The sequence below is a fragment of the Bison bison genome, unplaced genomic scaffold, assembly GCF_000754665.1.
Source record: "Bison bison bison isolate TAMUID 2011002044 unplaced genomic scaffold, Bison_UMD1.0 scf7180017864519, whole genome shotgun sequence".
Classification (NCBI taxonomy): Eukaryota; Metazoa; Chordata; class Mammalia; order Artiodactyla; family Bovidae; genus Bison; species Bison bison.
The window spans coordinates 4,663,258-4,675,235 of NW_011495072.1; the positions used below are offsets into that span (position 1 = coordinate 4,663,258).

The 11,978-nt window shown below is 39.9% G+C and overlaps 1 protein-coding gene across 1 annotated transcript in view; it reads right to left on the reverse strand.

Annotated features, from left to right (window-relative positions):
- The window catches only part of SLC22A15 (solute carrier family 22, member 15), a 125,643-nt gene that overhangs the window by 105,105 nt on the left and 8,560 nt on the right, over positions 1-11,978 (reverse strand). Inside the window, exon 2 of the mRNA XM_010831019.1 lies at positions 37-255. Coding sequence (XP_010829321.1) covers positions 37-255 — 219 coding nt within the window. The remainder of the gene's footprint in view (positions 1-36; positions 256-11,978) is intronic.

Genomic DNA, 11,978 nt, shown 5'->3' on the forward strand with positions numbered 1-11,978 from the left:
GGAGCCCGGCCGCGGCCCCGGCCCGCCCTCCGCTACCCCCGCTCCGGCGTGGCCCGGCGTGGCCCTCCCCGGCCGGCCCGGTGCGCCAGGCATCCGCCTGGCCCAGCCAGAGAGGAACGGCGAGAGAGCGCGGGCAGGGCGGGGCGCGCGGGCGGCGCGTTGGCGCGGGCGGGGCCGAGGGCCGCGTGAGCTGGCGAGTCTGGGGCGGGATGCCGGGTTCCCCGGGCCTCTAGGCTTTCTGTTAAAGATTTCCTTCTGAGAGGGTGGGTTAAAACGGAGCTTAAAGCGGCTTAAAATGAGAGAAAAGAGGAAGTGGGTTCCGGTGTAGGCATCCTCTCTGATGGAGAAATAAGGCGAAGGGCAGCCTCCTCGTCTAAGCCACGGCCTGCCCGCCCCCCGCTTCAGGGGCTGTGGGGCGCAATGACGGTTGGGAGACCCGGTGCCCGCTGGTAAAATTTGTCCTTTTGTACAAATCGTTTAAATACAGGAAGTGGAAATGGGTTCTAGATCCTTCGGAGAAGAGTGCTGTTTAACATTTCTTTCCTCCTGCTCCCTGCTTGCTATGTGGTCAGGCCACAGGTAACCAAATTCTTGCAAAAGCCTGAGATACATTTGGTTATGTAAATAGGCACGAAGTAAAAAATATGAAAGGTTAATTTGTGGGACAGGACGTGATGGCTGCTAAAATGTTTGAAGGATAAACAGCAGTTTGAAAGGCTGGCAATGGAGAAAAATGCAGCAGGACCTAGAGACACCGGTCACCTGGTTTAAGTCCCCTCATTTCTCCACCTCCCTAGGTTGGTTTTAACAACTGCATAATATTCCACTCTGCAGGCCATGCCACCCAATACGATATTGAACAGAAAAGGTGACTAGCAATGCTTTACCTAGAATTTTACACATAAAGAGAGTGACATAGGCCTATAATTTTCTTGTTACTGTTCTTGTCTAGGTTTGGCTGGAAGATTATCGTAGCCTAATAAAATGAGTTGCAGGTGTTTGGTAAAACTTCAAGCCATCTAGGCTTGTTTTGCAGGGGGAGCCTCTTTATTACAGAGATGGATAAAGATACATAGAGATTTTTGTCACATATGTTTTGGACTTTTGTTTTTGAATCACTTTTAGTTTATTCTAGAAGTGTTACTGTTTTATCCACTTTTTCTATTGTTTTTGGAGTAAACTTGTTCATCTTGTTTTCATAGGGTTTTTAATTATGCTCTAGCTGTTTTTATGCCTTGTTTTTTTATTACTCTTTTTTATTGTCCTTTTCTTATGGGTCTTGCTAGAAGTTTGTCTACTGTATTATTTTCTGAAGAACCAGTTTTTATTTTGTGATTTTTTAAAAATTTGTCTTTGTTTTCTGTTTTATGGGTTATATGAATTATTTTTGTTTCTTATTTTTGCTAGTCTATAATTCTTTTACTACCTATGTGACTTGAAAGTTTAGCTTTTTGCTTTCAATTTTCCTTTTATAGGAATAATTATACATAAGACTTATGCATTTCTCTCTCGGTGCTACTTTGCTCTATCCCATAACTTTGTCGGGTGGTGCTTACATTGTCTTTAGTTTTAAATATTCCATGACATTGTAATGTCCTCTCTAACCAATGAGCTATTTGTTAGTTCATATTTCTTTAGTTTCCAATTAAAGGTTGTTGCTCTTTTTTAACTATCTTTTTATTATTGATTACTAATTTAAGTGCTTTGTGTATGAAGATGATCTGAAATCTTGGAAATCATTTGAATTTTCTTGTGACCTAGAGATTATCATTTTTGAGTTTTTATCAAGTTGTCTTTTTATTTGTGAAAGTTTGTAAAAGTACCAATTGAATCATTCCTCTTAAATCATGATAAAATACCTCTTTTACTTTTAATGCTTTTTGTCTTAACTTTTGTTTTGTTTAGTGTTAATATTGCTGTGTCAGGTTTTTGTTGTTATTTTCCTTGTAATCCTTTTATTTATTTCATATTTTCAGTTTTGTTATATTCTAGACATGTTTATTAAAGGAGAGCTTTTTAAATTTGTTTGTTTATACAATTTTGTAATCTTGGTCTTTTAACAGGTAAATTAAATCAATGTATATTTATTGTGAATGATATATTTGGAGTCATTTCTACTATTTCCTGTTTTATGTTTACCATCTTCTTTCTTTTTACTTCCTGGCCATCTATTGGAGTCTTAAAGACGTTTTTATATGATCCTTCTCTCTTTCTGCTACTTTTGGGAGCTACAGATTGCACAGTTATTATTTTAGTAGTTACTCAACATTTTAACATCTACAGAACTGAAATACTGTTCTACCATGTTGATAGTTACTTAATATATCTATTCTCTTTTTAAACTACCCGAGATTCCAAGAATGCTTTATCTGAGAAAACATAGGAGACATAAAATGTTATATTTTGGAAAACTTTGTTAGGTGACTCAATAAGTGACTACTGTGGTGCCAAAACACTGATAAAGAAGACTAATGTGAAGTGTTTGTGTTTTAATTAAAATTAAAAAAAGAAAACCCTTCTATTGTTAAGGAAAATTATCCTGCATTTAGAAATAATAAGAAAGCAAGAAGAGGACTATATGTCCTTTCAGTGTAGTAATGAAGCAGTATTCAACAAGCCCACCCCCAGAATTATTTAATTATTTAATTCAGTAGGAAAATTTACCTGTATTTGACCTGGCTATTTGCTATGAATTTGACTCTATGTAACCCCATGGACTGTAGCCCACCAGGCTCCTCTGTCCATGGGATTTACCAGGCAAGAATACTGGAGTGGGTTGCCATTTCCTTCTCCAAGATACTGTGCAGTTACATGTAAATTTGTAGATTTTTGTTTGGTAGAGATGTAAATAATTATGTCTAATAGGAAAGATAATAATTATTATTTCATTGCCCTGTAAAACATTCAGTCCAGTTCAGTTCAGTTCAGTCGCTCAGTCGTGTCCAACTCTTTGCGACCCCATGAATCGCAGCACGCCAGGCCTCCCTGTCCATCACCAACTTCTGGAGTTCACTCAGACTCACATCCATCAAGTTAGTGATGCCATCCAGCCATCTTATCCTCTGTCGTCCCCTTCTCCTCCTGCCCCCAATCCCTCCCAGCATCAGAGTCTTTTCCAATAAGTCAACTCTCCACATGAGGTGGCCAAAGTATTGGAGTTACAGCTTTAGCATCATTCCCTCCAAAGAAATCCCCAGGGTGATCTCCTTCAGAATGGACTGGTTAGCTCTCCTTGCAGTCCAAGGGACTCTCAAGAATCTTCTCCAACACCATAGTTCAAAAGCATCAATTCTTCAGCGCTCAGCTTTCTTCACAGTCCAACTCTCACATCCATACATGATCACTGGAAAAACCATAGCCTTGACTAAACAGACCTTTGTTGGCAAACTAATGTCTCTGCTTTTCAATATGCTATCTAAGTTGGTCATAACTTTTCTTCCAAGGAGTAAAACATTAACTTGTTTTATATCTAACCTAGCAATCTTTTTTTCCCCCTAGAAATAACCAGTTTTTCAAATGCTCTTGGAACCAGCTTTACCATCCTACCTGTTCTTTCATCAATTAAAATAAAATCATTGACAAGGGTTCATTCTATGTAGGTACAAGAGTCATATTTTTAACTTTTGAAATTTTCCTTTGAGATTATGATGTGTGGGAATGAAAAATTATAAATCAATATTTATGATACATAGCTAAATTAAATTGTTAACTAAAAATTGGGTTATTTCATCTTAATTAAATTTTATATATTTTAAATGAGTCAGAAACTTTTCTATATATTCAGTGTTAATTCACATTATATTGGAACATATATGCTAAAAGCAATTGGTTATTGTGAGGACAGAAGATACAATCTAGGGAGCGTCAGAAATGAGATCTGTGGGTTGATAGAGACCAGGTATGCAGTACTAAAGAGCTTTATTTAACCTTTTCCTATGGGCAATGGGCACCACTGAAGTGTTTTTTAAGGTTGAGTGGTGTGATTTTTAAAAGATGATTTGGCAGCAGTGGAAAATGCACAGAACACCAGTGGAGACACTGTAGTAATGGCCCAGGGACTTCCCTGGTGGCTCAGCGGTAAAGAATCTTCCTGCAATGCAGGAGACACAGGAGATGTGGGATCGATTCCTGGACTGGGAAGATCTCCTGGAGGAGGGCATGGCAACCCACTCCAGTAGTCTTGCCTGGAGAATCACACGGACAGAGGAGCCTTGTGGGCTACAGTCCGTGGGGTCACAATCAGTCAGATATGACTGAAGCCACTTAACACACATGCAGTAAAGCCCAGGCAGGACCCAGTGATAATAGTGATTGAGAAATGAAGTCAAACTTATGGTAAAATCTGCAAAAATTGATAGTCATTCATTTTGCAGACTCGTAAGAGAGGAATCAGCAATGATTCTTATGTTTTTGAAGTCAATAACTGGGGAAATGGAGGTAGTAGTATTAACTGAGGTAGGGAAAACAGAAGGTGGAGTAGGACGGAGGTGATAGGTCTAGAGGCCTCAGACAAATGGTGGGGCCAAGAGGCATTGCTCGTTTAAATGGCCATTGCCCCTTTAAGATCCTGCCCTTCCCCCGCATTAACCCACCAAGGCCCCTGCTGGATTTCCTTGCCCTAATTTACAGTCTGTGCCAGAGCTTCTGAGCATGCGCTGAAGGAAGAGCTGGCCTAATTAAGGCTCTCCTGAGGCTCAAGGTATTGCATCTGTGGCTCTTAGCAAAGAGTTCCATTTTGAGAGCATATTTTCCCCATCTGACCATTCTTTACTCATTTTTCTTTTTCTCAAGTTCTTTTCTACCATAATTTAATATAGTACCTGTATTTCCTTTTATAACTCAGAAGTAATGAACATCTGGGGTTTTTTGAATAATAAAAAATTAAAATAATATTTAAAATACTGTGTGTATCAAACATACACTTGTTGGGATGTGAGGAAGAAAGGTAACTTATCTGGTAAATTACAGAAAGCCTTGAAGCAAATATATCCAGATATTATTACCTTCTTTCTTTTGTTACACTTCACCACTGTGTCATGCCTTTTGCTTCTTTGGTAATTTGTCCCAGAAGACTACTAAAATTTGCTTTGCAAGATAGTAGACTTCAGGTGTGTTAAGTGTTGCTTCAAATCCTTGGAATCAATGTTGCCAGCCTAATGTACCCAGAATGAGTCTTTTTTTTTAAATCTGAAGAACATTTTTCCTTTTACATAAGCCTTCATGCTGGATAACTACGGTTAGTATTGCACAGCAACATTCCTTAATAAAGATAGCCAAAAGGCAAATACCTCTGTCAACATTAAGTTGGTATAAACACAGCGAATGTGATGGGAGTGACCAGATCACAAGGAATCCAGATTTTGAGGGCAGCTGTCTGGGAGGAAGGAGCAAGAAGACAAAGGGAGGAAAAGCAAAAAGAAAACGGAATTAGCAGTGAGATGGACGTATCTCTGTCATCTGGCCTCCCAAACCAACAGCTATCATTCAAAAACCATCTGTAAGTGGATGAAAGCGTATACTAAAATAGATCTAAATTTAATATGGAGGAGTTGGCCATTTCCATGTCTCAAACCTTAGCAATAAAAGAATATGAATAGAGTTAGGACTAAAATTCAGGAGGTTACAGCAGAGAAAGATGAAATATGAGGGAAATTAGTCATTAATTATGTTTGAATTTAAATCGTAGAGTGTTTTTTTTGCTAAGAGTCCAATTTTACATGCTGTCCCAAGAGGCACTGAGCTTAGATAAAAGGACATTCATTTAATTCAACAGATTCATTCCTGAGTGCCCAACTCTAATGAAAATGTCAGGGTTGTTGTTGCTGTTATTGTCGCTGTGCTAATTACATAGGAGAGTTCTACAACAACGCAATACAGACTGAAATGATGAATTTGCCGTACTCATGGGGATCGATCAGTTGAGGCTATGATTCAGTAGGAGTGATAAAAATTTGCCAGTTGCCCCAAAGTTCCCCAGGCTTGAAATCTGGATGCTATTGGAATTGCCTAAAACACTGCTATGCTAAGTCACTTCAGTCGTGTCCGACTCTGTGCGACCCCATAGACGACAGCCCACCAGGCTCCCCCGACCCTGGGATTCTCCAGGCAAGAACACTGGAGTGGGCTGCCATTTCCTTCTCCAATGCATGAAAGTGAAAAGTGAAAGTGAAGTCACTCAGTCGTGTCTGACTCTTAGCAACCCCATGGATTGCAGCCTACCAGGCTCCTCCATCCATGGGATTTTCCAAGCAAGAGTACTGGAGTGGGGTCCCATTGCCTTCTCCGGCCTAAAACACTAGAGTTGATTGAATATCAGAAAAACATGATGATAACCTGCAGATTAACAGTCTGAACCTCCAACTGGGCTTTCTAAATTAAAACCAGAAATTTACATTGTTTTCAAAAAGTAGGAAGCCAAAGTAAATTTCAGCGAATCAAGTTTGATCCACTGGGTCTACTCAGTCTCAGAAAGAAGTCACCAATCCTGAAACCATTCTGAAAATCGTTAAGCGTGAGAATTCATTCAACAAATGTGTTCTGAACAACCACTCTGTATTGGGCACATTGTTCAAGGTGTGAGGAATACAGTGTTAAACCAGCAAAGCCTCTCCCTCTCCCTAGTGGCCCTTGCCTTCCAGTGAAGACTTTACTCTTGGCTGCCGTACTGGATGGGATGGGTGGGCTGAGAGCAAGGAGGAGGAATTGTAGTCTATGGAAATTGATCCTTGCTTTACTATCTGATCATGAGATGGACTCCAAATCAGAAGATAACAATGTGAACCAAATAGATTATATGAATGATGGCATTCATTATGTTTTCTTCAGTCTAAAGGCTTTTCTCCGTATCTTTATCTGCCTTAGGAAGAATTAGCCAAATCTTATTATCTCCCTACAGTAGTGAAAGTCACTTAGAAAGTTACATTAGTGCATAAATTCACATGATTTTCAGAACCAAGTGAATCCTTAAATTACTGGCATCTAGCTATTTAAGCCAGAAGATCATATTGCATCTTAAATTATATAAACAACTCTTCATCAGTTTTCATTTGAATGAGATGAGTATATTATTCTCAGCCAAACAGAGCAAATCAAATCCTCCTGTTAATTATCTGTTCCGGCACAAGATTCTGAGTATTGTCAGTTTTATTTGCCCCTCTCACTAGCCCTGGGATTCTTCCTTCACCTTAAAAAAAAAAAAAATTATTTATTTGTTTGGCTGAGCTGGGTCTTTGTTGCTGCACGGGCTTTACCTAGTTGTGGAGAGAAGGGGCTACTCTAGTTACAGCGCATGAGTTTCTCACTGCACTGGCTTCTCGTTGCAGAGCGCAGTCTCTAGGCACACAGGCTTCGGGGTTGTGGCACATGGGCTGCAGAGCACAGGCTCAGTAGTTGTGGTGAATGGGCTTAGTTGCTCTGCAGCATATGGGATCTTCCTGGATCAGGGATCAAACCTGTGTCTTCTGCATTGGCAGGGGGATTCTTCAACTAAGGAAACCCCTTTCACCTTTCTTTTTTTAATAAAGAAATTTTAAAATTGAATTATAATTTATTTACAACTTTATGTTCATTTCAGGTGTACAGCAAAATGACTCATATATATATATATTCTTTTTCAGATTATTTTCCATTATAGGTTATTATATTAAATATAGTTCCCTGCTGCTGCTGCTGCTAAGTCGCTTCAGTTGTGTCTGACTCTGTGCAACCCCATAGATGGCAGCCCACCAGGCTCCCCCGTCCCTGGGATTCTCCAGGCAAGAACGCTGGAGTGGGTTGCCATTTCCTTCTCCAATGCATGAAAGTGAAAAGTGAAAGGGAAGTCGCTCAGTCGTGTCCGACTCTTCGCGACCCCAGCGACTGCAGCCCACCCAGGCTCCTCTGTCCATGGGGTTTTCCAGGCAGGAGTCCTGGAGTGGGTGCCATCGCCTTCTCTGGTAGTTCCCTGTGCTATACAGTAGTCTTTGTTGTGTATCTGTTTTCTATTTAGTGGTATGTAGCTATTAATCTCAAATTCCTAATTGATCTCTCCCCAGCACCTTTTCCACTTTGGTAACCGTACATTTGTTTTCTATGTCTGTGAGTCTGTTTCTGTTCTGTAAATACTTTCATTTATGTCATATTTTTGATTCCACATATAAGCAATATTGCACAGTATTTGTCTTTTTCTGTCTGACTTAGTATGATAATCTCTGAGTCAGTCCACGTTGCTGCAAATAGCATTATTTTATTCTTTTCCCTTTACCTTTTTTTTAGTCACAGCACCCTGTGCAAATCCAATGAAATTAATGGTTTTTCTCAGGAAAATGAGAGTACTGGAGAAGGTACACTCATACACACATTTTGAATGTCATTTTAGAAATCACTGAGCCCACTCCCCACATTATAAAAATGTTAAATTAAGGCTATAGGAGGTTAGATAATAGGTTTAAGATGGTTCAGGGACATACTGAAAGTCACATAGTTGGCACAGCAGGACATGAAGCAAAGTTCTCCAAAGTTAGTGGGTTATTTTTTTGGTTTTGTTTTTTGTTTGTTTTTATTCACAGAAACCGTTCTCTGGTACAGGTCCCATCTCAGAACCACTTTTTTCTTACCTGGAAATGTTAATACAGAACAATATTATCTTTGTTAACACATTTGCACTCTGATTCCTTTGTAAACAGAGTAAATGTGTCCCTGGATCCATGATTTTAAGGTTGGGGCTTTAACTGAATAGGGCCCTCCCTCCCTGTCTCTGAGGCCAGACACTCTAGTTGGGCATAGATAATAACTCAGCAACGTGATTGCAATCTCTAACACATGCAAAAGGAGTTCTCATCTGTTGTGTTTGAAGCCAGAGGATGGAATAGTGCTATAACTTTCCTTGGTGGATTATTCCTTACTCAACAGCCACTTTGCTTTTGACCTGAAAAACTGGGCCACAGAGATCTTACACCATCAGGCGTCTCTCTTATTGGGCTTTGAAAGTCTAGCATATGGCTAATTACAATTTACACCTCCTTAAGTGCTCTAACAATCCGCTAAAGGATGTTTTGTCTCTTTGGTTTACTGTTCGGAGCACTTTTTGCAGACAAAGCAGTAAACAGTTCCTTCGGAGGTACTTTTTAATTTCACTTGACTATGAAAGATGATGATCTTCTGTCTGGGTTCTTAATGATGTATTCTCGGCCTGGTCTGTTACATGACTGTGTTCCTAATGACGTGGCATTGCCATTTACAGCATCCCAGTGACCAGCTTGCCTTTTCCTCACTATCTTCTTCCCAGGGTAGAGACATGAATTATGTCCGTTGAAGATAAAATGATGAACTAAAGTAAGTGAAAGAAGAGATTTTAGGAACAAAATGTCTATGGTATAAAATAATGTAATGGACAATAAAGATATTTGATAAAAGATACCTAAGTTGTTTTGTGTTTATGTTTTTGGGTTTTTTTTTGGGGGGGGTGTTGTTTTGCTTTTTAATTTTTTGGCTGTGTTGTGCAGCATATGGGATCTTAGTTCCCTGACCACAGATCAAACCTGTGCCTCCTGAATTAGAAGTGCAGAGTCTTAACCACTGACCGCCAGGGAAGTCCCTAAGTTTTTATTTCTTATCATTGCTCTTTTCAGCTGTGTGTGTGTTTGTGATATAAAAACACACTCTGTTGCAAGGAGATGGGTGTCTCTTGAAATAACATATAATGGAAAGTTATTGCACCAGACTGAAAACTTTAGTTTTTAGTTTGTTGGATACCAAAATACAAGCTGATAATGAGACATCACTTAAGCAGAGAAGTTTTCTGTTCAATGAAGTGATTTGCACATAGAGAAGATGAGCTGATGGATATGTTTTATTTGAAGCTGGATATAGAAGGTAAGGATGGATTTAGTCCTGGAGATTTCTTCTGGCCATGCCAGCAAGTGACCAACTGGCTCAGTCACTCAGTCATATCCAACTCTTTGCGGCCCCACAGACTGTAGCCCAACAGGCTTCTCTGTCCATGGGATTCTCCAGGCAAGAATACTGGAGTGAATTGCCATTCCCTTCTTCAGGGCATCTTCCTGACCCAGGGATCGAACCTGGGTCTCCTGCATTGGCAGGTGGATTCTTTACCACTGAGTCAATTGTGTATTTTCTCAACCCCAGAATTTTTTCAAGCTCCAGACTCCCCACTACCAATTACTGCTTATCTTGAACATTTCAAACATCATGTTCTAAAGTGACCGTGTGATTCCAGCCCACTGCTCTGCACCTGCTTCTCTTCCAAGGTTCCTGCCTAATTGAAAGGCACCATCTGGTTTCTCATGCAAAAAAAAAAAAAATCTAGGAGTCATTCTTGAAGCCTCTTTCTCAACGTATATAAATCATAAAGTACAAACATTTTTTCTTCTAAATATCTTTTGACTCTGTCCCCAATATCTAATAAGAAACTATCGGTCCTGGATACTAAGCATGACTCTACAGCAGAAGAGAGATACGTGGCATGTTGATGTAGCAGGGCCGAGAGGCCTCCAAGTGTTTTCCACAGCCAGATTGAGAAGAAGCAGAATATTTTCCTTTGGAGAACAGTTTAGACACGGTGTAAGAATCAGTGGATATAAGGAGGTATCAGTATGGGACAAAGATGGGAGGGAGGCCCAAGAGGGAGGGAAATATATATACTTATGGCTGATTCATGTTGTACAGCAGAAACCAACACAACATTGTAAAGTAATATGGACATGGGGGTGCAGCAGAAGCCTGGGTGAACCTCTGACCATAGGTCAGATAAGACCAAGGATGTGTCGGTGGATCTCAGGGTAGAACACCATCAAGGGGACAAGATTGTTCACCTGTGCAAGATCTTGTGCAAGATCTCAGCATACCACCCCCCCCCCACCACGTTCAGATCCATACCAAAGAGATGGCAAGACCCCCTAAAGCGACTGAAGTAAAATTTACGAATTCTATAACAATGCAGCTTGAAACTGAAATTCACTTATATAAAAATATTATGTTACTTCTTTGCAAAGGAATAAAAGTTATACTCAGTATCTGGCTAACTTCATTGATAAAGACTTGATATTTAATGTAAATTATAAATAAGTGTAAATGCAAAGATTAAGTAGGCTCTGCAATTAGGAAATTTTCATCCTCATCCAAGCCACTATCATTTCTTGCCTAAAGGCAAATAATCACCTACTGAATGTTCTGTCATTTTCACTTATTTACTTCCAATCCCACTGTCTACACCAAAACGTGGATGATCTTTTTGAAATGCAAACTTGAGCCTATGATTCCTCTGCTTATGACCCATTAACAGCTTCTCTTTCTTTTTAGGGTAGAGTCCAAATTCATTTACCAGGGCCTCCAAGATTACTACCCTTGTGGTCCTCTCTTCTTTAGCCTCACTTTTAAAAAAATGTGTATATAAGCCTTTGACTGTGTGGATCACAATAAACTGTGGAAAATTCTGAAAGAGATGGGAATACCAGACCACCTGATCTGCCTCTTGAGAAATTTGTATGCAGGTCAGGAAGCAACAGTTAGAACTGGACATGGAACAACAGACTGGTTCCAAATAGGAAAAGGAGTACGTCAAGGCTGTATACTGTCACCCTGCTTATTTAACTTATATGCAGAGTACATCATGAGAAACGCTGGACTGGAAGAAACACAAGCTGGAATCAAGATTGCTGGGAGAAATATCAATCACCTCAGATATGCAGATGACATCACCCTTATGGCAGAAAGTGAAGAGGAACTCAAAAGCTTCTTGATGAAAGTGAAAGTGGAGAGTGAAAAAGTTGGTTTAAAGCTCAACATTTAGAAAACGAAGATCATGGCATCCGGTCCCATCACTTCATGGGAAATAGATGGGGAAACAGTGGAAACAGTGTCAGACTTTATTTTTCTGGGCTCCAAAATCACTGCAGATGGTAACTGCAGCCATGAAATTAAAAGACGCTTACTCCTTGGAAGGAAAGTTATGACCAACCTAGATAGCATATTCAAAAGCA